Source organism: Hyla sarda, chromosome 6 (assembly GCF_029499605.1).
Source record: "Hyla sarda isolate aHylSar1 chromosome 6, aHylSar1.hap1, whole genome shotgun sequence".
NCBI lineage: Eukaryota > Metazoa > Chordata > Amphibia > Anura > Hylidae > Hyla > Hyla sarda.
In genome coordinates, this window is record NC_079194.1 from 60,005,638 (window position 1) to 60,029,218 (window position 23,581).

General features: G+C 43.1%; 1 protein-coding gene across 7 annotated transcripts in view; it reads left to right on the forward strand.

Annotated features, from left to right (window-relative positions):
• Positions 1–3,292, forward strand: part of DMC1 (DNA meiotic recombinase 1) — a 130,348-nt gene extending 127,056 nt beyond the window's left edge. For all 7 annotated transcript variants that reach the window (XM_056523866.1, XM_056523870.1, XM_056523871.1 and 4 more), the window contains one exon: positions 3,053–3,292. In XM_056523866.1, coding sequence (XP_056379841.1) covers positions 3,053–3,122 — 70 coding nt within the window. In that variant the 3' untranslated portion in view covers positions 3,123–3,292. The remainder of the gene's footprint in view (positions 1–3,052) is intronic.
• Positions 3,293–23,581: the final 20,289 nt, after the last annotated feature.

Here is a 23,581-nt window from a genome sequence, read left to right on the forward strand (position 1 = left end):
GGAAAAGGGGGGGTGATTCAAACTTTTATTAGGGAAGGGGTTAAATGATCTTTATTCACTTTGCGATGTTATAGCTCCCATAGGGGTCTATAACACTGCACACACTGATCTTTTACATTGAACAATGGTTTCTCATAGGAAACCATTGATCAATGATTCTGCCACTTGACTGCTCATGCCTGAATCTCAGGCACTGAGCAGTTATTCTTCGATCGGATACCAGGAGGCAAGGTAAGGGACCCTCCTGCTGTCTTACACTGTTCGGGATGCCGCGATTTAGCCGCGGACATCCCGAACAGCCCCCTGAGCTAACCGGCTACGATTTACTTTCACTTTAGACGCGGCGTTCAACTGGAGCAGACTCAGGACGTACATTTACGTCATGGGTCCTTAAGAGGTTACAGCCATGTATGTCAATGAAGGGGGAACTGGGAGGTGAAGACGAGTGAGAAAGTGTGCCTGACTGTGGCATTTGAGCAGCATGGCTCCACCTCCTTGTCATGTGCCTGAGAAATTTAGGGGAATTTTTTGACAACCACCATCAGCTCCAGGAAACATACAGTTTGCTTTTATACCTTATCAGCAATCCATTTGTATCGGCAGCTCTTAGCAGAAAATACTGCTGACAGATTGCCTTTAAAGGCACACATAACCTGACTACTGAAAAAACAGTTCTTAAGAAAGATTGGAAGTGTGACTATTAGAAAACCTCAAACATTTGTTTAATTTAGACACATAAAGCTGGAAGGCTGCAAAAGCTTTACTGAAGACCTCAATCATTGGTTAGACAAACTATCCAAAAAGAAAATTCATCTCTTTCTCTCTTAATTTTTTCGATTTTACTTATTTTTTATCACCATTTTAAATATCTGCATATATAGGGCTAAGAGAAGAAGGGAAAGGATTAAATTAATTGTGGACCATGATGGATCGGTGGATCCTCCCCTGTTGAAAGTTAAAAATGTGAATAATAAATGAGAGAGTAATTTTATTGGACTTATTGTTCTATATTTACAGAAACATAAAATAGGGCTGTAGCTCCCATGAGGCAAGTGATGCAATCGCCTTAGGTGCGCTCTTGAAAGGGGGCGCAATGGCCAGGGCTTCATTGGCCCTGGCCGCTGCACCTGCTTGCACAGGGAGTCCAGCACACATTACACTGAGGCATTGATTTCCAACTGGGGTGCCAGGACACTCTGGTGGGAAATATGGCACCCAAATTTTTAGATTTTCCTGCCCAGGCATGCGTACCTGTGAGTCACAGGCGTGCAGGCTGGGCGGGAGGGAAGTCTGTGTGCAGTGACGGGACGGGGGATGCTGCAGCTCCAATCCTTGTGTATCCTCCCCCTCATATGGAGGAGCTCTAGACTCTGGATTCTCCCTGGTCCCTCCCTGACAGAGGTACTGAACCCCCTCCCTTCTGTCACCCCTCTACACCCCTTGTCACCCCTGTACATCCCTCTGTCACCCCTGTACACCTCTCTACACTCCTTTGTCACCCCTGTCATACCTTTACATCCTTGTTACCCATGTACACCCCTCTATCACATCTCTACAACCCTCTGACACTCCTGTACACCCCTCTGACACCCATTTGCACCCTGTTTCCCCTCTGTCTCCCAAGTACACCCCTCTGTTACCCATGTACACCCCTCTTTCACCCATATACACCCCTCTGTCACTCCTGTTCACCTCACTGTACACCCCTCTGTCATTTCTCTACACCTATTCACCCATGTAATACTCTACACCTGTAAAAGGGGTGAAACCGGGGCCAAGCTACCTACCTACAGGGGTCCTTCATATAGCCAACATATAAAAAAATATTCGCTAACTTTTTTCCTTTTCCAAGGGGTGCCCCAAGCCAAACTGGGGTGGGGGGGTCACAATTTTCTGTTCTCGCCTCAGGAGCAAAAAAAAATAGCTACAGCTCTGCATAAGGAAACATTAAAATAAGGGCGCTAGAGATGACAAGTACAGATAAGTGGAGATGATATAAATGGCACATATACATGGAGTACAGGGCAAAAGTAGTCCAGGTGAGAATAGCAGCTTAGTCACAGAAATTAGTCCACACTAAGGTGGTACAGCGTAACAGTGTAACATACCAGATAAGCCTGCTATAAAGGGACAATGGGCAGTAAGGACTGAATGAGCAAACAAGAGGAAACCAGCCTAACAATAATGAAACTTCTTGCCATGCATATTGCCACCTGCCAGCTCCAACCCCAACGTACGTTTTGCGTTGTGCTTCATCAGGGGACGTGTCTAAACCCCTTTCAGGTGGGTATATATATCCAGCATCAGCCAATCCACACACAACTCATAACAAATTGGCAGCTTATTCCTCCACTCCTTGCAAAACAGAGTTCATGCTCCAGCCCATAATAATCACCTGAAATCAATCATACCTATTGTATGCGCTCCACGCCGGTGTGTGACGCAATCTTAGTGCATCTGTCGTATCGAGAACACTAGTTCCTATGCCGGAGCTAGGACATAGCGCAGCAGGGCGGAGAACGCCCAAAGCGGTCACCTAACCATGTCACATGACAGGGTAAGGATCACTTTATACGTCGGCAACTCCGTCAGAGGGTGGGCTGGAGCAGGATTGGCTGCACATATGTAGGAAGTAATCCACATATCAAGAGGCCTATGTGGATTACTTCCTACATATGTGCTCTTTTTGATCCGCCTTCTTAGGGGAGAATCTCCCACTGATTGGTTATGCTGCGGCATATTCTCCCTCAGCATTTGGTACGGAGACGATCTGGCCCCGCCCTCTGACGGAGTTGCCGTAAAATACAAACTGCAAAAAAAAAAAACTTTTTTAGCCTTTGGGGACACACAATGCTGCACTCCAAAAGCTCATCCGAACTTTGAAACATGGTGTGGGACTGATTTGCTTCCTCAGAACCAAGATGAATTACACTCACTGAAGGAATAAATAATTCAAAAGTGTATCAAAACATTTTCATTGCATTTTAAATGTATAACTTAACTATGAAGTATTTAGAACATATCAATGTTAAATATAAAAAATTTTTTTCAGCCCTGAGATGCCGGAAAATGAAGCCACATTTTCAATAACTGCAGGCGGTATTAATGATGCAAAGGAGTGATACCTGACCTATATAAATCTTATTAAACAACAAAAAAAAGTTTTGCAAAGTTCTGTAGCAGTTTATTTGTTTTATTTATTACTACTGCAGACATGTTTTAACATATTGTTAGGAATTGGTTCATTGGTTTGATTAAATAAAAAATGTTTATACTTCTAAAGTAATATTTATATATGACTTCGAAATTATTTTGTGTACCCAACCATGCACTTTCACTCATGGCCTTGTTCACATCTGCTTAGGAGGCTTCATTCAGAGCCTCTGTTATAGACTTCGTTCAGGCACAGAAGACAAAACTGGACGATTGCACAACAGACACAGACGGATCCCATTGTCTTTAATGTAGTCTATCTGGTATCAGTTTACTTAGTATGATCTGAATGGACAAAAATTGCAGCTTTTTATTGTCCACTCAGGTCCTGCTAATTAAACAGATTCTGTGATTAACCTCACCGAACAAAGCTCCAGGGCACATGTCAAACTAACCTTAGTTGTTTAGCTTTCTATGCTTGCATTTTTCCAGCAAATGTTTGGTAAATTGACTAATGTTGCTACTGCTGTTGTGACCTCAAAGGAGTGATAACATTCGATAATGAAATAATTTACAAAATAATTATCTGTGTGTGCGGAACAAGTGATGGTTAGGCTAGATTCACACTGCGTTAAGCAGTGTCCATGAATATATGTGTTGGGAAGTCCTAGAGGTGTGCATCCAACTTATGATGGAAGCCAATTCCATCGCAAAAGGACATATACTGCATGGTATATCTCCTTTTGCTGCATCCAGTGCAGTATAAGGGCTCGTTCACACAGGCTGATTTGATTGCAAACTCACGGCAATGGGGTCTGCCGCAGATTTTCCACAGCAAAAGTTCCGCTGCAGGAAAATCTGCCAAGAGAGCCTGCTACAAATTTTCAGTTGAATCGGCCAATGTGAATGAGCCCTAATAGCTTGAATGGCCACTTTATTGCAACCAGCTGTCTATGCTGCATATGTCAGTAATGGAGGCCAAAATGGCCAACTTTTACCCTCCCTTTGGTATTTGGGGTGGAAATGTTTTGTACTGCTAAATTGCTATTCAGAAGCAAATCTGTAGCATGGGAATGGTGGCAAGCATGCAAGACGAGTATATTAAAATCAGACACTTATCCCCTATCCTGTACATAGGGAATACATTTTCAAACGATAGAGTACCTCTTTATGTAAATACCTTTCAACTATGTTATGCTGTCCTTGCTGAGGGCAGCGTAACATAGGGGAAGACATGCTGTTTTCAACGATGTGCATAATGGGCCTATCAATAATTGGTAGGTGGGTGGAGCCACCGATAGTGAACAGCTACTTTCCGGGCGTAGGTGCTACTGAGCTACTCTACACTGCAGCATCAGGGACAGACCGCTGGAAACAGCATGTCTATACCCATGTAATCTGCTCTCAGAAAGGGCAGCATAATATAGGTTAAAAAAAAGTAGCACAGAGAGTGATGAGGATTGAGAAGTAGTGTTGACCGAGGCAAATCCGTCAGACCTAGTTTTGACCTGAATTTTGGAGAAACAGTGGCTTGCCAACATTGCCAGGTTTGCCTCGGACAAACCTAGCAATACAGTTAAAGCAGCGATCTTTATAGATCGCTGCATTGCTGTAACATCTTGCTGGGTTGATCGCTATGCGTTGGCCCAGCAAGGAAGGAGTTAACTAGCACTGCTGAGCAGCACTTTTTAACAGCTTGGGGTGGTATGCATTATACAACCCTCGTTCCTGGCTGTTAGTCTTCTTCTGTAGCTCTGCCTCTTGTAACGTCATCACTAGAGGCAGGGCTACAGGAAGAGGCCCGGACCAGGAATGAAGCTGGTAAGTGATCTTCTCCAACAACCCAACCCCCCCCCCCCCCTAAAGGAGTTATCTAGCTCTGCTACATCTATCTTCTTCTACTGTGTCTTATCTATATGTGATTTATCTGCCTCCAGGCTCGACTGGAGCTTAGCATTTTCCCATTGAATTCAACATATTTTACTGGGAAAACATTACCAAGCATCCATGCCACAAATAAGAATTGTAAGGGTACGTTCACACTGACAAATATGTGCGAGGAATTTGCGCTGAACAAATCCGCTCAGAAATTAGTTTTTTTCCGTGCAGAATCTGTGTAGAATCCACACGGAATATGAGACATTGGGGTTTTTTTTGTGCAAATTTACATTGAGTTCTATGGGGTTAGGATGCGAATTCCGCATGAAGAAAGAATGTGTTCATACTTCATGCAGAACGGAATTCAGTGACAGAATTCTGCTAGCGGAAATTCCTCAGTGTGAACTGAGGAGCAGAAATTTAATTTCGTACTATGGGGTTTTTCACTGCTGAATGAATTGGAGAGGAATAAGCGAGCAGAATTACTCGCGGAAATTCCTCTCCAAACCTTCAGTGTGACCAGTTTAAATCTTATTAGCGTTTCTGTTGTATTTTTATCAGTCCCTGTACAGCATTTTAACTATTAACAAACTTTAGTTTTAATATTTTCTGAAACTGGAGATCATCCTGTTGTTCCCGCTTGGTCTATGCCAGTGAATATGAACCTATGGCCCGCGTGCCCGCGGGCCATAGTTCGCCATTAGGGATGTCCCGATACCATGTCCGATACCTGCTGCAGTGCAGCCCGGCTCCGCTGCCCCATTTTCCTGTCCACGTCATGGCGTCCAATGGAGGAGCATGTGACACACACGTAACTCCACCTCCTCCCCTGCGCCCAGCATAATGCTACGGAGGAAGCAGAGTGATGTGTGTGTCACATGCTCCTCCATAGGACACTATGATGCGGATGGGAGAAAGGGAGAACAGGGCAGCGGAGCGGCAACACCCGAGGACAGCCGCAGGTGAGCGCTGTCTTCAAGGGGAGGTCCCTGTATATACAAGGGGGGTCCCTGTCTACAATGGAAGGTCTGCTGTCTACAAGGGGGGTGCTGTCTACAAGGGGACAAGAGGGGGTGCTGTCTACAAGGGGGGACGCTGTCTACAAGGGGGGCGCTGTCTAGAAGGGAGACAAGGGGCGGTGCTGTTTACAAGGGGGACAATGGGGACGTTGTCTACAAGGGGGACCTGCTGTCTACAAGGGTGGGGCCTGTTGTCTACAAGGGTGGGGCCTGCTGTCCAAAGGTAAGAAGAGAGGAGGGGGGGATAACTGTTAAAAATAAATAAATGAGCATTTCTAAAAATGTATTAAAAATAAATAATCTGCAGCACCCCTAACAACCCCCCCCCCCACACACACACACACATCACCCCTACCCCCACACACACAGCACCTACCCCACACAACACCCCATCCCACACACCCACATAAACACAGCAGACCCCCACACAGCACCCATAGCACCCCCCACACACAGCAGCCCTCAAACAGACACACACAGCACCCCTCAAACACACACATTTCACCCCCACACACAGCACCCCTCAAACACACAGCACCTCACACACACACAGCACCCCCACACAAAGCACCCCTCAAACACACAGCACCCCTCAAACACACACAGCACCCCCACACACAGCACATTTAGACACACAGCACCCCTCAACCACACACACACATCACCCCCCACTGTTGTTTTTTCTAAACTTAAGAAAGTTGGCGTGCATTACGGTTTGGGCACTCGGGCTCAAAAAGGTTTGCCATCACTGGTCTATGCATAGGGAGTTGGCCTGACTAGTGCCCCATGTGTTTTGATAAAACATTACATCTTAACCGAGGACACATATGTGGCAGTGACCAAATACAGAAATTGGGGGTCAACCATTAAATGACATGAGAATGGGATGCTACTAAGTGTGAAGAACAAACACTAGGGAGACATTTAGCATTGTTAGCTTTGGTGGTTCTGAAGTAAATTTTTATATATTTTTTGCTTTAGTTTTGCTTAAGTGTGACATATTTATCATCTCAGGGGGTTGATAAATTTGGCTTACATAAACAAAAAACAATAAATTACTTTTAGCCTCAAAAACAGCTGGTGCTAACCCCCAATTATTACCCTGGTACCCACCGCCACAGGGGTGCTGGGAAGAGCCCGTACCAACAGGCCCAGAGAGACAAAAATGGCGCTCCCGGGCCTAGGTGGTTACAGGCTGGTGTTATTCAGGCTGGGGAGGGCAAGTAGCAATGTTCCTCACCCTTCCTGGTAATGTCAGGCTATTGCTGCTTGGTTGTTATCTGGCTGAGAATGAAAATATGGGTAACCCCACAAATTTTTGCATTACTGATGGTAGCTCCCCCTATTTTCATTCTCAGTCAAATACCAACCAACCAAGCAGCACTAGCCTGATGTTACCAGGATGGGGGAGAACCATTGTTACTGGCCCTCCCCAGCCTAAATAACGCCATCCTGTAACCACCTAGGCCCAGGAGCACCGTTTTTGATGCTCTGGGCCTGTTTGGTACCTGCTCTTCCCGGCACCCCTGTGGCGGTGGGTACCGGGGTAATAATTGGGGGTTAGCACTAGCTGTTTTAGAGGCTACCGCTAAGCGTAATGGATACCATCTATAAGATAGCTTCCACTACTAAGCCTGTAAAGTAAATAACAAAAAAACACAACACGTTTAAAAAACTTTTATTCCAAAAAACACTCCCCCACAAGCCCTCGTTAACCATTTTATTAATATAAAAAATAAATAAGGTGCGGGTCATCGTCGTGGTCCCCCAGCCCACCATGTCTGGGAATGAAAGTCTTGCTGTTCCTAAACTACAACTCCCATCATGGTTGCAACAATACAGATTTAAAACGCTTAACCCCTTAAGGACACAGCACATTTTGTCCTAAAAGGGGTACTCTGGCCCTAAGACATCTTATCACCTATCCAAAGGATAGGGGATGAGATGCCTGATTGCGGGTGTCCTGCCGCTGGGGACCCCCGCAATCTTTCATGCAACACTCCGCTAACATTGCTCCGGGTCTGATGAATCACAATCATGGGGCCGGAGTAACGTGATGACATGTCACAGAAGGGCTTTAGCTTCATAACTAGCAGCCATGCCAATAATCATACAGAGCAGTCTGGCAACCGGAAACTCCCTCTGCCAGCGTACAAGGAGCTGAACAGCTGGAGATCTGGCCGAGGCTGCTATGGGAGACGGCAGGCACAAACAGAACAGAGGGAACAGTTATCTTATGCGGGTGCCCAGATTAGGAATGCACAAACAAGCAGGTAAGTAGCATAATCAGGGTAAATGCATTGTTTTGTATGGAATCGATATAGAGAATAAATATGAATAATAGATGTTACATAGATTATATATAAAAGATATATAAATATCCAGCTAACTTATATGAATAAATATGAACATAATAATCAGAACCAAGAAAAGAATCATTGTGGAACTAATGCCAATGCTTGATATAAAATAGATATACATAATTCCTGTAAAGCTAGCAAATTATTTTGGTGGCCTCATTGAGGCCATATGGCTGTAAAGAGTATAGAGTATATATCCAATACATCTCTTTCCTGGTTTATGCTTCAAACCTATTAGGGACTGATAAAGGAATGTAATCTATTGGTATAACCGAGATCATGTTTGACTCTCCTTTATGTGATGCCATGATATGCCTGGAGAGGCCATGGTGCAGGAAACCTTTTTTAATGTTGCTCCGATGTTGATTGAGACGTTGATGAAGTTGCTGGGTCGTGCGCCCAACATACTGTTTGCCACATTTGCAGTTTATAAGATAAATGATGTATGAAGATTGACAGGTCATGTTATATGTAATTAGAAGAGTTGCTCCAGTATATGTGCTTTTGAAAATGGTACTTTGATGCTCAATTGTAAAGCAACACAGACATCTGGGTTTCCCGCATCTGAAGGCACCTTCGAGGGGATGGTGGTAGTGGCGGGGAGAGTTTTGGTTTGTTTTTTGATGCGGTTAGGTGCATTAATATTACTCAAGGAAGGGGCTCTCCGATAAGTAAAACTGGGTTTCTCTGGTAGTAAGGTTCCCAAATAGGGGTCCAATCTGAGGATACCCCAATGTATTTTTTTTAAATTTGCTGAATTTGTCTATGCCCCTGAATAGGTTGTTATAAAATTTGTATTGTGATCATGTTTAGATGTCTTGCTGTTCTATGTTTTTGTTCCTGTTACCACTCCTTTTTTGTTTTCTTTCAGGTCTGTGGATCCTCGAGGTGCAGAAGACAAACAATCTTCTTGGGTGAGTGCTTTTGTTCGGAGGAAGGAATTGTTAATAAGCTCTCAAGGATAACCTTTATCCTCAAATCAATTTTTTAAAACTTTTACGTGTTCTACAAAGACTGATTCTTTTGTGTAATTTTTTCTGACCCTGTGGAATTAACCGTACAAAATATTCTCCTTCCATTTGCGGTAATGTCCACTTAAAAAGGGGACATAACCATTTAAGTCCAATGGCTTAAAATAAATGGAAGTGACGATCTCTTTAACTTCTGTGAACTCAATGGAAATGCTGGAATAATTGGGTGTGAGTGATATCCCCCAGTCGTTTGAATTCATCTGTTGTACCAACATATTAATTTGTTCATTTGTCCCCTCCATAGGACAAAGAGATCGTCAATATATCTTTTATATCTAGACAATCGCATGGTCACGAAAAATTGGATTGTTGGTAATAAATTGCTCCTCAAACACCCCATGAATAGGTTTGCATATGATGGGGCCACACGGGTCCCCATTGCCGTTCCCCTTGTTTGATGGAAAGTCAAACTTAAAAAAAATATTTTCCAGAATTAATCTCAGGCATCAAATTAAAAAATATGTCTGTTCCGGGGGGATATGAGGATCTATTTGTAAAAAGGACTGTGTGCTCCTGATACGAAGTTCATGTTTTATATTTGTATAATGTTCCGTTACATCCATAGTAAGTAGCATGATGTTTTCTTCCAATTTGTAGTTTTTTAGAATAGAAATAAGCTCATCTGAATTTTTCAGGTAGCTTGGTAGTAGTTGTACATGTGTCTGTAGTGTCATATCTAGATACTGGGAGATATTACAAGTGGCACTATTTATCCCTGAAATAATCAGTCTTCCAGGGGATATTTTTCATTTTTGTGGACCTTGGGCAGGTGATAGTAAAAGGGGACAGACAGATTAGAAATAAATAAAAACTTCCTTTCTTTTTTTGAAAGATGATTAGAAAAGCCTTCATTTAAAAGAGATGAAATTACCAGTTGCAAATTTGGGAAAGGGATCGATGTCAACCTGCCGATAGTAATTGACATCGCCCAACATTTTCCATGCTTCCCCATCATAGTCGTGATAATCTTGGATTACAATCCTGCCCCCCTTATCGGCGGGGCGGATTACAATATTTTCGTTCTCTTTTAGTGATCTTAAGGCCTGATGTTCCTCTTTTGTAAAACGTCCTTCCTTTGAGTGGTTGGACCTTGAGTTCGGAGAATTCTTAAATTTGTTGGCCACTAACTCTTGGAACAACTTTAGAAAATGTCCCTGGCTTGCTATAGGATAAAATCTAGATTTAGATTTCACATCAGGATGTATACCCGGTAGGGGTTCTTCTTGTGGGGCGTTCCTTAGAGTACTATTGCTTGGTAGTAAGAAATGACGCTGTAGCTTTAGACGCCTTATAAATTGATGGAGATCCAAAAATGTATCAAATTTCTTAGGGTTATGGTAAGGACAATAAGACAAGCCCTTTTGTAATAGCGAGGTCTCCCCTGCATTCAAAATATTTTTTAATAGATTCAAAATCTTATTAGTGGATTCCTTTTTCGTTTTTACCTTTTTTGTAACAATGCTATTGGAGGATGAAGTGGCATTTATTGCTTTCTTATTATTTTTCTGTGTGTTGTTGCTTGTTCCTCTTCTTCTCCCTTTTCTAGTTTTCTTTTTATGGCTTTTGGGGGGTGTGTGTGTGTGTGTGTGGGGGGGGGGGGAGTGGGATCTGTGATTGTTTTTAATTTTACTGGTACTGATGCTTCTACTCCTAAAAAAGATATAGATGGAGTGGTTGAAGGGGGTGAAAGAGCTATAAAAAAATTAAAAAAACAACGTAGTCTCAAGGTGATAACAGGTGCTCAACCCCAAGTGCAATTGTGCACACATACAATGGGGTAGAGGACCCGCACCTATGGACAAGAGTGGGGTTTCAATCCTGTGGTAAATATATACAATGACATTAGCTAATCCTCAAAACTGATGTAAAAATGAGACATTAGCCAGTATATCCTTATATGAAGGACATACCTGAGCCCGCACACCACGCAAAGGTTTCTCATGTGATGCGGGACCTAACCACTAACCTTTTTTACCTGGCCAGATACACAGAACCAGGAACCAGATATAAGGCAGCCTAAGGTCCAACTTGCAGACTGCTCCCCAGTCGCCTTCAGTGTGAACTAGGCACACATACAATGGGAGGGGGGAGACAGGTTACAAGCCCCACCCTTGCTGGTTTATATATAGCAGGCCTCACAGGTGAAACCCCCAACGCTACCCAATAAGATAAAAGGGTGCATTGGTATAAGCCTTAAAAGACGCTTGCCGGCTTATATTTGCATGGATATGGCTACAGCAGGAAACTCAACCCCAAGTGCAATTGTGCACCTTCGCTGGGGTGGAGGTCCTGCACTTGTCACCCGTTGCTAAGGGCGATATCCCCAGCAAAAATTGCATACAATGGAGGATGCCTGCAGACGGTCACAAGTACCACAATCACAAGAGCTATGCAATCTTGTTCTGTGTCCTGTTTAGAAGAGCATCCAGGGTTCCCCTTTATACAGAATGGGCTTAAAGACAGAGGTGCAGCTTATGTAATAGATTCAGCTGCATAATGTATTAGAGCTCTTGTTGTCACTGTGTTTTTCTTCATAAGGAGAGGCTGTAAGAATGGAGCCAATGCTGTATCTCCTGCTTTGGTGTTGTGGATCACAGTAGTGGATTCCTTTGGATTGTTAATTGGATTGCTACTGATTTCATGACTGAAATTGTGAACAGTAAGGAGAGAGTTGTCTAGAGCAACCTCTGATGGTTTGGTAGGTGAGGGAGAGAGATACAGAGAGGTGGGTGTAATGTCTTCCACGTCGAACACAATGTTCTTTTTTTGTTTTTCTTTCCAACAAGTAAAGGTGCTTCTAAGATCATTCAAATGTTCAACGATATTGGGGTACATATCTCTAGGTGTGTGGGGTGAGACTGTTGTTCGAGTAATCACTGAAGGTGTTTGAGAAGCTTGCGGTGGGCTTTTATGCAAGTATGGGAGCCGTGTGTGTGTGATGCGGGTGTCTTCTTTGTACATATTTGGAATTTCACCAAGTAGTGCCAGTATTATGATGATATTTGTGCCCATTTTTATGGTTCTTGTTCCTATTGTTAACTCCTGGATGTTCTTTTCTAGGAAATGTCGCCGTTGTTGTAGCCGGTGTTTGTGATATAATGTTTGATGTTTCAGATATACCTTTTATTTCATCCTTATTCATATTATTTTTATTGCTTTTATGCCAGCTCCTGTAAATTGATTCTGTCACTCCTATCTCTTTTCAGTTCTTGAGCTTTTTTTATAATCGTTTCCCTTTGGATTTTCTGTATGCGAGTGGATATTTTATTATTAAGAACATTATATTCAACGTGTGACATGGAGGGTTCTAATTCCCGGAGTCTGCCTTCTATTTTGCACATTAATTAATTGTGTAATTTTTCCCTTTTATTTTTAATGTGTGAAATCAGCATATCTGAACATTTAGTAGCAGATCCCATTCTTTCTCATATACCTCATCATTCTGAAATGTGGGATCCATAGTCAGATGTTGAACTCTCGGTGCTAGATTTTCATTAACATATAACTGTAAGAAATGCTGTGTCTTAGTTCCGCTAATAAGAGGTTTTCTAAATCATTAAAGGAAAACGGTCACCCGTTCACCTGCACTATAACCCGATACACCGGGTTATAGTGCGGGTGAACAGAAGACCGATGTGGGGTCTCGGACTGCTATACCTACCTGCAGTCTGGATCCCCGATCCTCCGAAGGTCCCCCTCTTTCAGCGCTGACTTGCACTTTGGAGGTGGGCCCGCTGGCTGGATTTAAATATTTCTAAGCGATGGTCACGTGAGCACTCGTGCCTACTGAGCGCTCAGGTGACCAATGCTTATGAATATTTAAATCCAGCCAGCGTGCCCGCCTCCAGACCGCAAGTCAGCGCTGAAAGAGGGGGACCTTCGGAGGATCAGGGTTCTGGAGTGCAGGTAGGTATAGCAGTCTGAGACCCCGCTTTGGTCTCCTGTTCACCCGCACTGTAACCCGGTGTATCTTTAAACAATTTAGTCATTTTTTCCTTTGTAGAACAAGCTAAAGTTTTTAAAAAATTGATTTGAGGATAAAGGTTATCCTAGAGAGCTTATTAACAATCCTCTGAACAAAAGCACTCACAAGAACATTGTTTGTCTTCTGCACCACGAGGATCCACAGACCTGAAAGAAAACAAAAAAGGAGTGGTAACAGGAACAAAAACACAGAATAGCAAGACATCTAAACATGATCAGAATACAAATTTCATAACAACCTATTCAGGGGGGCCTAGAAATATTCAGCAAATGTTGAAATAACATTCCTTTATCAGTCCCTAATAGGTTTGAAGCATTAACCAGGAAAGAGATGTATTGGATACATCTCTAGGACGCGAGAGGAGGTCCTCTTACCTTCCTCCGGCGTGTCCCTTCGGCGATTGATTGCTCCAAGCCTGAGATGCAGGCTTGAGCAATCGACCGCCGATAACACTATAAAAAAAAGTTAATAAATGTGATTAACCCGTTCCCTAATAAAAGTCCAAATCACCCCCCTTTTCCCATAAAAAAAACATGTAAATAAAAATAAAAATATAAACATATGTTTTATTGCCAAGTGTGTAAATGTCCAAACTATAAAAATATATAATTAATTAAACCGCACAATCAATGGCGTATGCGCAAAAAAATTCCAAAGTCCAAGATTACGTATTTGTGGTATTTGTGATTAACCCTTTCCCTAATAAAAGTCCAAATCACCCCGCTTTTCCCATAAAAAAAATGTAAATAAAAATTAAAATATAAACATATGTGGTATTGCCAAGTGCGTAAATGTCCAAACTATAAAAATATATCATTAATTAAACAGCACGATCAATGGCGTATGTGCAAAAAAATTCCAAAGTCCAAAATAACATATTTGTGGTCACTTTTAAATCATGAAAAAAATGAATAAAAAATGATCAAAAAGTCCGATCAATACAAAAATTTTACTGCTAAAAACTTCAGATCACAGCGCAAAACATTAGCCCTCATACCACCCCATATGCGGTAAAATAAAAAAGTTATAGGGGTCAGAAGATGACAATTTTAAACATATACATTTTCCTGCATGTAGTTATGATTTTTTCCAGAAGTACAACAAAATCAAACCTATAGTTTCTGGAGAGCTCGTTGGCTCAGATTGGCTTGGGTCCCTCAATGTTGACCCGAGTGGCTGCCCTGTATAGGGATCCACAGGCTAGAGTGAGGGTTAACGGTGCACTGTCTTCCCCTTTCAAAATCCGGAACGGCACGCGCCAGGGTTGCCCGCTCTCCCCCCTGCTTTATGTTATCTGCATGGAGCATCTCCTGACTGCACTCAGACAAGACCCTGCCATTAAAGGGTACTCTCCAGGGGGAGACGAGCGCCTTTGCTCTGCCTTTGCGGACGATTTGCTCCTTTATCTGACCTCCCCTTGCACCTCCTTACCAGCAGTGACACGCGTTCTCCAGCTCTATTCTCACTTCAGTAACCACCGGATAAACATGTCCAAAAGCACTGCTCTCAACATCACCCTCCCGCAGACTGTGGTCAATAGCCTGAAGCGAGAACACCCCTTTCGCTGGGCTACTGACTCGTTTAGGTATCTAGGGATTCAGGTTCCCAGAAAGCTGTCCAACGCTTACTCTTTCAATTTCCTTCCCCAGCTATCTACCGTGGAGAGGGATCTTGAGAGGTGGTCGAGGGGAACGTTCACCTGGGTAGGCAGAACCAATATCCTCAAGATGAATATTCTCCCCAGGTTGTTGTACCTGTTTCAGACAGTGCCGATTGCTATCCCCGCCTCATACTTCTGGAGGCTTGACAGATTGTATACTAGGTTCATCTGGGCCGGGCGGCCGTCGAGGATATCCAGAAGAGTTTTGATGAGGCGGAAGCAGGCGGGTGGACTGGCGGTTCCAGACTGTAGAGCCTACTACATAGCAGCCTCCTTGGCCCGGTACCTGGACTTCATCCCGGTCTTGGCCTTTCCCTGGCTCCCACGTGACAGGATTCCAACATCCACTCTCAACGCCCTGCCTTGGGTTTCGAGGGAGCTTCTAATTGTACTGCGGCGCTGCCTGCACACCACTGGTCTCCTGACACCTGATGGCCCCCTCACCCCTTTGTTGGGGAATCCTCGCTTTCCACCGGGCCTGACGAGCTCCTCTTTCCTAGGGTTGACTGATCCCCCGACCCTCCCCCTGAGAGTCTTCTTGACAGGGACACAACTACGTGCATATACTGAACTGATACCTGGCCACTTACAATCCCCCGCTAGATACATGCAATACATGCAGCTCAGACACTTTGTCAACTCCGATGGTGGTTCCCTTCATCTGAGTAGGCCCCTCTTTCCCTTTGAGGTGCTGTGCACTTACACTTCCCCGGTCCCCCGAGCGGTCTCACAGATATATGGCCTTCTGCTTGACGCGATGGCTCAGGAGCTACCTCGATACACGGGGGCGTGGGAGGTGGAACTGGGCACTACCTTTGCGGCCTCAGACTGGACGGCGGCATTCTCCCTATGCCATAAAATGTCAATTTCCTGTAGGGCCCAAGAGACAAATTATAAAATCATCTCTAGATGGTACAGAGTGCCGTCAGCCCTGAATAAGATGTACCCGACAGTGTCGGCACTTTGCTGGCGATGTGGGGGAGATGTGGGCACCATGTCCCAAATATGGTGGTCATGTCCATCCCTGGGCCCCTTCTGGGTGACAGTAGTCTCACGCATACTCAATATTACAGGGGTATCCTATCCCAACGATCCAAAGGTTCTGCTGCTGTCGATTCTGCTGTCGTCCTGCTGGACTCCGGCCAAAAAACTAGCGCGCTTCCTGTTGGTAGCGGCCAGGTCGATGATCCCCCGGCGCTGGAAAAATAGCACCCCTCCGACAGTGTCTGACTGGTATAGGGAAATTATTTTTATCTGTCGTATGGAGGAACTGATGTCAGACTCAAGGGGGACAACCGACAGTTATAGTGCGACATGGGGCCCCTGGCTGACCTTCCTGGAATCCCCTCTGTACAGGGCAGATTGAGTCACGGTGATAGTGAGCTTCTCTTCTCCGGCTACAGCTCCTGGCTCATACACCCCTAGCTCTCATTCAGTTTCTGAAGGACGAGTGGTTTGGTCAAGATCAGGTCAGTGACGTTGTTCATGTTTTTTCTTTATTGTGATTTGTATTTGTTTTCTCTCCCTGTTTTCCCTCTTTCTGTTACCCTTTTCCTTCTACCTTCTTATTCTGTTTTCACTGTTTGGAGCTCCTCTGTCTGCCCGACTCAGTGTTCCTACTGACGATCAGAGCTTCACTCACACTCTTTACTTCCACACTCTTTGTGCTACAACTTACTATGCACAACCGAGAGCGCAAATCCTGACCTTCCTGAACCATTCCTTGCTTGGATCGTCGCTGCTACCCATTACCAGTAGAAATGGTAGATGTGACACTCCTGAATTGTGCTCTCCTGACTGTTTATGTTGCTGACATTGTACTGCACTGCCCTGTTTTTATCTTCTTATCTTTTATAACCTTTAATAAAGTTGTGTTTTGAATATAAAAAAAAAAATCAAACCTATATAAGTAGGGCATCATTTTAATCATATGGACCTACAGAATAAAGATAAGGTGTCACTTTTACCAAAAAATGTACTGCGTAGAAACGGAAGCCCCCAAAATTACAAAATGGCGTTTTTTCTTCAATTTCGTAGCACAATTATTTTTTTTTGTTTCGGCGTCGATTTTTGGGTAAAATGACTGATGTCACTGCAAAGTAGAATTGGTGGCCCAAAAAATAAGCCATCATATGGATTTCTAGGTGCAAAATTGAAAGGGTTATGCTTTTTAAAAGGTGAGGAGGAAAAAATTTAAGCGCAAAAACGGAAAAACAGGTGGTCCTTAAGGGGTAAGAGTCTCCTCTGTCCTCCACTCGTTACCTGTAAAAAAAAATTTTTTTACAATCTTAGTACCTATACTTTGGAGAAAAAATTAACCAAATTACTACATAAAGGCCTTAAATTTGCTCTGACGAGTACCTTCAACACGTTCGAGGCATATATAGGGATAAAAATGTTTATGCGGAACCTATCTATAAAAAAATATACCCAATAAGCAGTAACACCAGTAGTCCATCTAGGTATCAACAAGCTACAATAAAAAACAAATCAACATTCCATCCATATAATGAATACTCGGACTCGTTCCGAGTATTTGAAAATGTAGTTACTAGAGATATCAGATGCTATAAAACGCGATACCAGAAATCTTACAAAAAAAAAACACATACAAGCTCTACAGGATAATAATGACATCATAATAAGGCCTGCCGACAAAGGAGGCAGTATAGTAATACAGAACACCAAGGATTACCATGAAGAATTAATGCGTGTGCTGCAGGATGGAAAAATTTATCAGAAACTCCCGGGTGACCCTACAGCCCCCTTTAAGAAGCAACTTATGGATTTGATCCAAGTTGGGACAAACAAAGGCATTCTTGATAAAAAAAAAAAAGAAGCTGAATTCATCCACATTAGGAACCCACAGATCGCAGTATTTTATCATATCCCAAAGATCCACAAGTCCACCACTAACCCACCAGGGTGTCCTATTATATCAGGCATTAATTGTCTAACTTCGAATATGTCTAAGTATGTTGACACACAGCTACAGAAATATGTGGTGCAGTTACCTGCCTATTTGAAGGATACAAAACATATTCTTCAAGTATTGAAAGGGTTGACGTGGCATCCGGAGTACATATTAGGTACATTGGATGTCACATCTTTATATACGATAATAGAGCACAAGAAGGGAAGAGAAGCAGCGGAACATTTTATGAGGAAGGACAACACATTACCCCTTGACCAAATTGATTTTATTGGGGAGTGCATATCTTTTATTTTAAATCAAAATTATTTTTTATATGAAGGTGAATTTTTTCTGCAGACGTGGGGCACCGCTATGGGGACCAGATTTGCGCCGGGTTATTCAAACCTGACATGGGTCATTGGGAGGAGTTGAATATCCTCCCTACCATGGGTCCGGCATCAGACCTGGTCCTCTGGCATCGCTTCATTGATGACATCATTTTTATCTGGAAGGGGTCTGAACATGGGTTGCAGTTGTTTTTAAATAATTTAAATAAAAATGATTTTTATCTCTCTTTTACACCTACCATTAGTCAAACAGAGATACATTTTTTAGACCTCATCATTTTTATTAAGGATAATGGAATCCACACCAAAACCTACACAAAAATAACAGATAGCAATAGCTATATTGATCTTAATAGCTGTCACTTGCCTGCATGGCTTAATAATATCCCCAGAAGCCAGTTTATCCGCCTTCATAGAAATTGTACACAAATTGAGGAGTACAAAAAGGAAGCCATGGAACTACAAGAAAACATTCCTTGAGGAAGGATATAAGAGGGACGCTCTAGAGGACACAAACAGGTCCAGAAAATTGATAGAGATTTACTACTGGCTGACAAGGACAAAACAGGATAAAAATAAACAAGATCAAATTATGGTTCCTATGATTACAGCGTACAACAGTCAAAGCTCTGCTTTTCGTAAAATTGTGCGTAAACACTGGGAGATTTTGCGAGGAGATAGGGTAGTGGGCGAGACATTACCAAAGGCACCCATCTTCATTTTTCAGAAAACATCTAATATTGGAAACAGAATAGCACCCACTACAAAAATATTCAAATCTATATTCTTCCAGAAACCTGGCTTTCATCCATGCCGTTCTTGTAAGGGATGTAAAATTACTAAGGAGAAAAAAGCAATATTGGATGTTGAAAGTAGGGACGGTTCATATAAGCTTGGTGTGAAGAAATCAACTGTGGGAGCAATCATTAGAAAATGGAAGACATACAAGACCCTCGATCTGGGGCTCCACGCAAGATCTCACCCCGTAGTGTCAAAATGATCACAAGAACGGTGAATGACCTGCAGAGAGCTGGGACCAAAGTAACAAAGTCTACCATCAGTAACACACTACACCGCCAGGGACTCAAATCATGCATTGCTAGACGTGTCCCCCTGCTTAACCTCCTAAGGACACAGCCCATTTTGACCTTAAGGACACAGCCAATTTTATTTTCACGTTTTCGTTTTTTCCTCCTCGCCTTCTAAAATTCATAACTCTTTTATATTTCCATTTCCAGACCCATATGAGGGCTTGTTTTTTGTGTGACCAGAAGTACTTTCTAATGACATCACCCATTTTACCCTAAAATGTATGTATGGGGTGTTTCATTTTAACCCTGTACACTTTGTGGTAAAAATTACATGTTTTCTTTATTCTCTGGGTCAATATGATTAAAATGATACCCATGGTTATTTACATTTCTATTATTGTACTGCTTTTAAAAAAATCTAACTTTTTTTTTTTTTACAAAACCAGTATGTTTAAAATTGCCCTATTTTGACCACCTCAAACTTTCATATTTTTCCGTATTCAGGGATGTGTGAGGGCTAATTTTTTGCGCTGTGATCTGTAGTTTGTTTTGGTACCACATTTGCGTTTATGTGACTTTTTGATCGCTTTTTATAAAAAAAAATTAGCAGTTTCATGTGACAAAAAAGCTGAAATGTTTAACTTTTTTTTTTACGTTAATGCCGTTCGCCGTACAGGATCATTAACATTCGGACATTTACGCATGCAATGATACCAAATGTTTATTTATTTATTTTTTATACGTTTTTTTGTATTAATATGGGAAAATGGGGTGATTTAAAACTATTGGGGGAAGGGCTTTTTCAAATTTTTTTTTTACTTTTTAACTTTTCTGCACTGATCAGTATTATCGGCGATCTTCTGTTCTGGTGCAAAAGACCTCGGGAGACGGATGGAGGCAGGTGAGGGGACCTCCGTCCGCCATCTTGGCTGATCTGATCAGCCATTATAAGTGCCGCACTGCCGCAGATAACGTGATCTATATTGATCACGATATCTGAGGGGTTAATGGCAGACATCAGCACGATCGCTGATGTCCGCCATTACCGATGGATCCGTAGCTGCTGACAGCCGCCGGAACCCGCCGGAAATGAAGCGAGCACATATCCTGCGCTCGCGTTACAGCCGCACTGTAAATGTACGGTGCTGTGCTCTAAGTGACACTATGCCACGATGTACATTTATGGCACATGTCCTTAAGGGGTAAAGCCAGTACATGTCCGGGCCCGTCTAAAGTTTGCTAGAGAGCATTTGGATGATCCAGAAGAGTATTGGGATAATGTCATATGGTCAGATAAAACCAAAGTAGAACTTTTTGGTAAAAACTCAACTGGAAACATCATGCTTTGGGGCTGTTTTCAGCAAAGGGACCAGGACGACTGATCCGTGTAAAGGAAATAATGAATGGGGCCATGTATCGTGAGATTTTGAGTTAAAACCTCCTTCCATCAGCAGGGCATTGAAGATGAAACGTGGCTGGGTCTTTCAACATGACAATGATCCCATTCATAGCAAGCCGTACACTGACACAGATATAGTTTTCTATTAATTCAATGCTTTATCTCCAATAGTCTTTAGTACAAAAACAGGTATAGTATCATCACATGTACGTACATAAAACATATATTCACCCAGGTGCAAGTTGGTCGCTTTAGTGAAACATTACGGATGCGGCATATGCATGGAAGTCCATTGCTCTAGCCGGAGCTTCAAATGTCCTCTTTGCTGTTCTTCCAGCCTCTCCTTCGGGGATAAGAAAAAGAGCCCACACGCCTGTGATCTCCGTTGGCAACGTTTCAGGATTACATCCCTTTGTCAAGCCTACAATAGTGCGACCTCCACCACGATACATAGCCCGCAATTCTCACGAGAGTTACGAGAATAATTAAATACAAACATAAGATGTAAAGTCTTCATGAAATAGCACAATATTACAAAAATGCATTAAAGTTGCATTGTTCATTAATACCATTAGGAGTAAGAGCATTCAACCTTGTTATCCAAAAGACTCCCCATTGTAACAATTTCTTCTTTTACATATTCATTACTCGGGCCTAAGATCTCTTCTAATACATCTATTTCAGTTCACACACCTGGTGTCTCTTGTCACAGAAATGCCTAGGGACACTTGTTTCCCCATATTTCTCACTGATACCTTCCTTCTCTGATGATCCCAAACACACCACCTGGGCAATGAAGAAGTTCAAGGTCCTGGAGTGGCCTATCCAGTATCCAGATCTCAACCCTATAGAAAACCTTTGGAGAGAGTTGAAAGTCTGAGTTGCCCAGCGACAGACCCAAAACATCACTGCTCTAGAGAAGATCTGCATGGAGGAATGGGCCAAAATACCAGCAACAGTGTGTGAAAACCTTGTGAAGACTTACAGAAAACATTTGACCTCTGTCATTGCCAACAAAGAGTATAAAGCATTGAGTAAAGTATTGAGATGAACTTTTGTTATTGACCAAATACTTATTTTCCACCATAATTTACAAATAAAATCTTTAAAAATCACACAATGTGATTTAATGGATTTTTTTTCTCATGATGTTTCTCATAGTTGAGGTATACCTATGATGAAAATTACAGGCCTCTCATCTTTTTAAGTGGGAGAACTTGCACAATTGTTGGCTGACGAAATACTTTTAGGACTTTTAATGATCTGGATAAACAGGTTTGTATCTCTGCACTCTGTTATTTGGGCATTTTACTGCTTAAAGGAGAACTCCGGTATGGGTGGGAAAAAACAACTTATCCCCTATCCTAAGCATAGGGGATAAGTGTTAGATCGCGGGGGGTCCGACAGCTGGGGCCCCCTGCGATTTCCTGTACGGAGACCCGGCTCGTCCTGCTCAATGCAGGAGCCGAGCGTTTTCGACCACAGCCGAAGCTGCGGCCGATACGCCCCCTCCATACACTTCTATGGCAGGGCTGGAGTGCTGCCTTCGGCAATCTCCGGCCCTGCCATAGAAGTGAATGTTCTCCTTTAAGGCTATGTTCACATGGCAGAATTTCTGCACGGAATTCTGCATGAAAATTCTGCAGTAAATTACACAGAAATTAGTTGCCCATTCAATGAAATTCGTTCAGGAGAAATTCTGCTGTGTGAATGGGGCAGCGGAATCCCATTGAAGTGTATTGGCTATAAATTCATGCCGAATTTTCATGCGGAATTCCATGCAAAATCTGCATTGCTTCTGGGGAAGTGGAGGGGTTGCTGTGGTATCCCTGTATCGTATTGCATACTGTACCTTGTATGGTGGTCCCCAAAGTCAGAGTTACTACGTTCAGATAGGGTCCCCCAGGTGGGACAGCCCCTAGTCGCCTCCTCCTTCTCTAATTTTATAATGTTTATGTGTACATATTTAATAATGGTTATATTTAATATAATGCATATTAGTATACTTACCTTTGTAGTGTCGCAGGACCTTCGGTCATGTGACTATGTTAATTCCTCTATGGTATGTTGGAGGACCTTTGGAGGTCCTTGGGTCACATGATTACCCATAACCCTTTGTAAAGATGATTGACAGAAGTACTGGACCAATCCGCTTAAGCCCAGCCCCTGCCCATATAAGGGAGCTGTAGCCAATGATCGCTCTCTTGGGTTGCTGCTCTCGTGGATGCCGGACTATCAGGACGGATCTGCACAACTTACAAAGACACTCTAGGCCTGAAGCCTGCCGGCCTCTGCCTCAATCAAACTGTGAGTCCTAAACTAAATCCCCGCTAAAGCTAGCGTGACTGCTGGACCTCAGCTAAATCCCCTAAATCCAGCGGAACAGCGCATATCAGTCTGCGGACTCTAAAATGCTTAAAAGAAATCTGTCATCAGAATCACCCGCACTAAACCTGTTACACAGGCTTGTAGTGCGGGTGATCCTGAATAAAATGCTTCTTACCTCATTAAAAACTGTGCAGCGGTTCGCCAGATATCTTCGTTTTTAGTTATATGGTATTCCCAGGCTTGGGACTCAGTGGGAGGTCCGCAGCATCAGCACGGACTCGCTTACGTCATTTTCGCCGGGCGGATCGGCTGCCCGGCTCATGAATATTCATGGCTGCCTCATCGCAGTCTTCCTCCTGGTGTAGGTCACGTGGGTAGCGCCGCGCATGCTCTGCGTGCCGTACACCCGGAAGCGGCATTCTCCTGAATATCTATCTATGCAGGAGAACGCCGCTTCCGGGTGTACGGCACGTGGC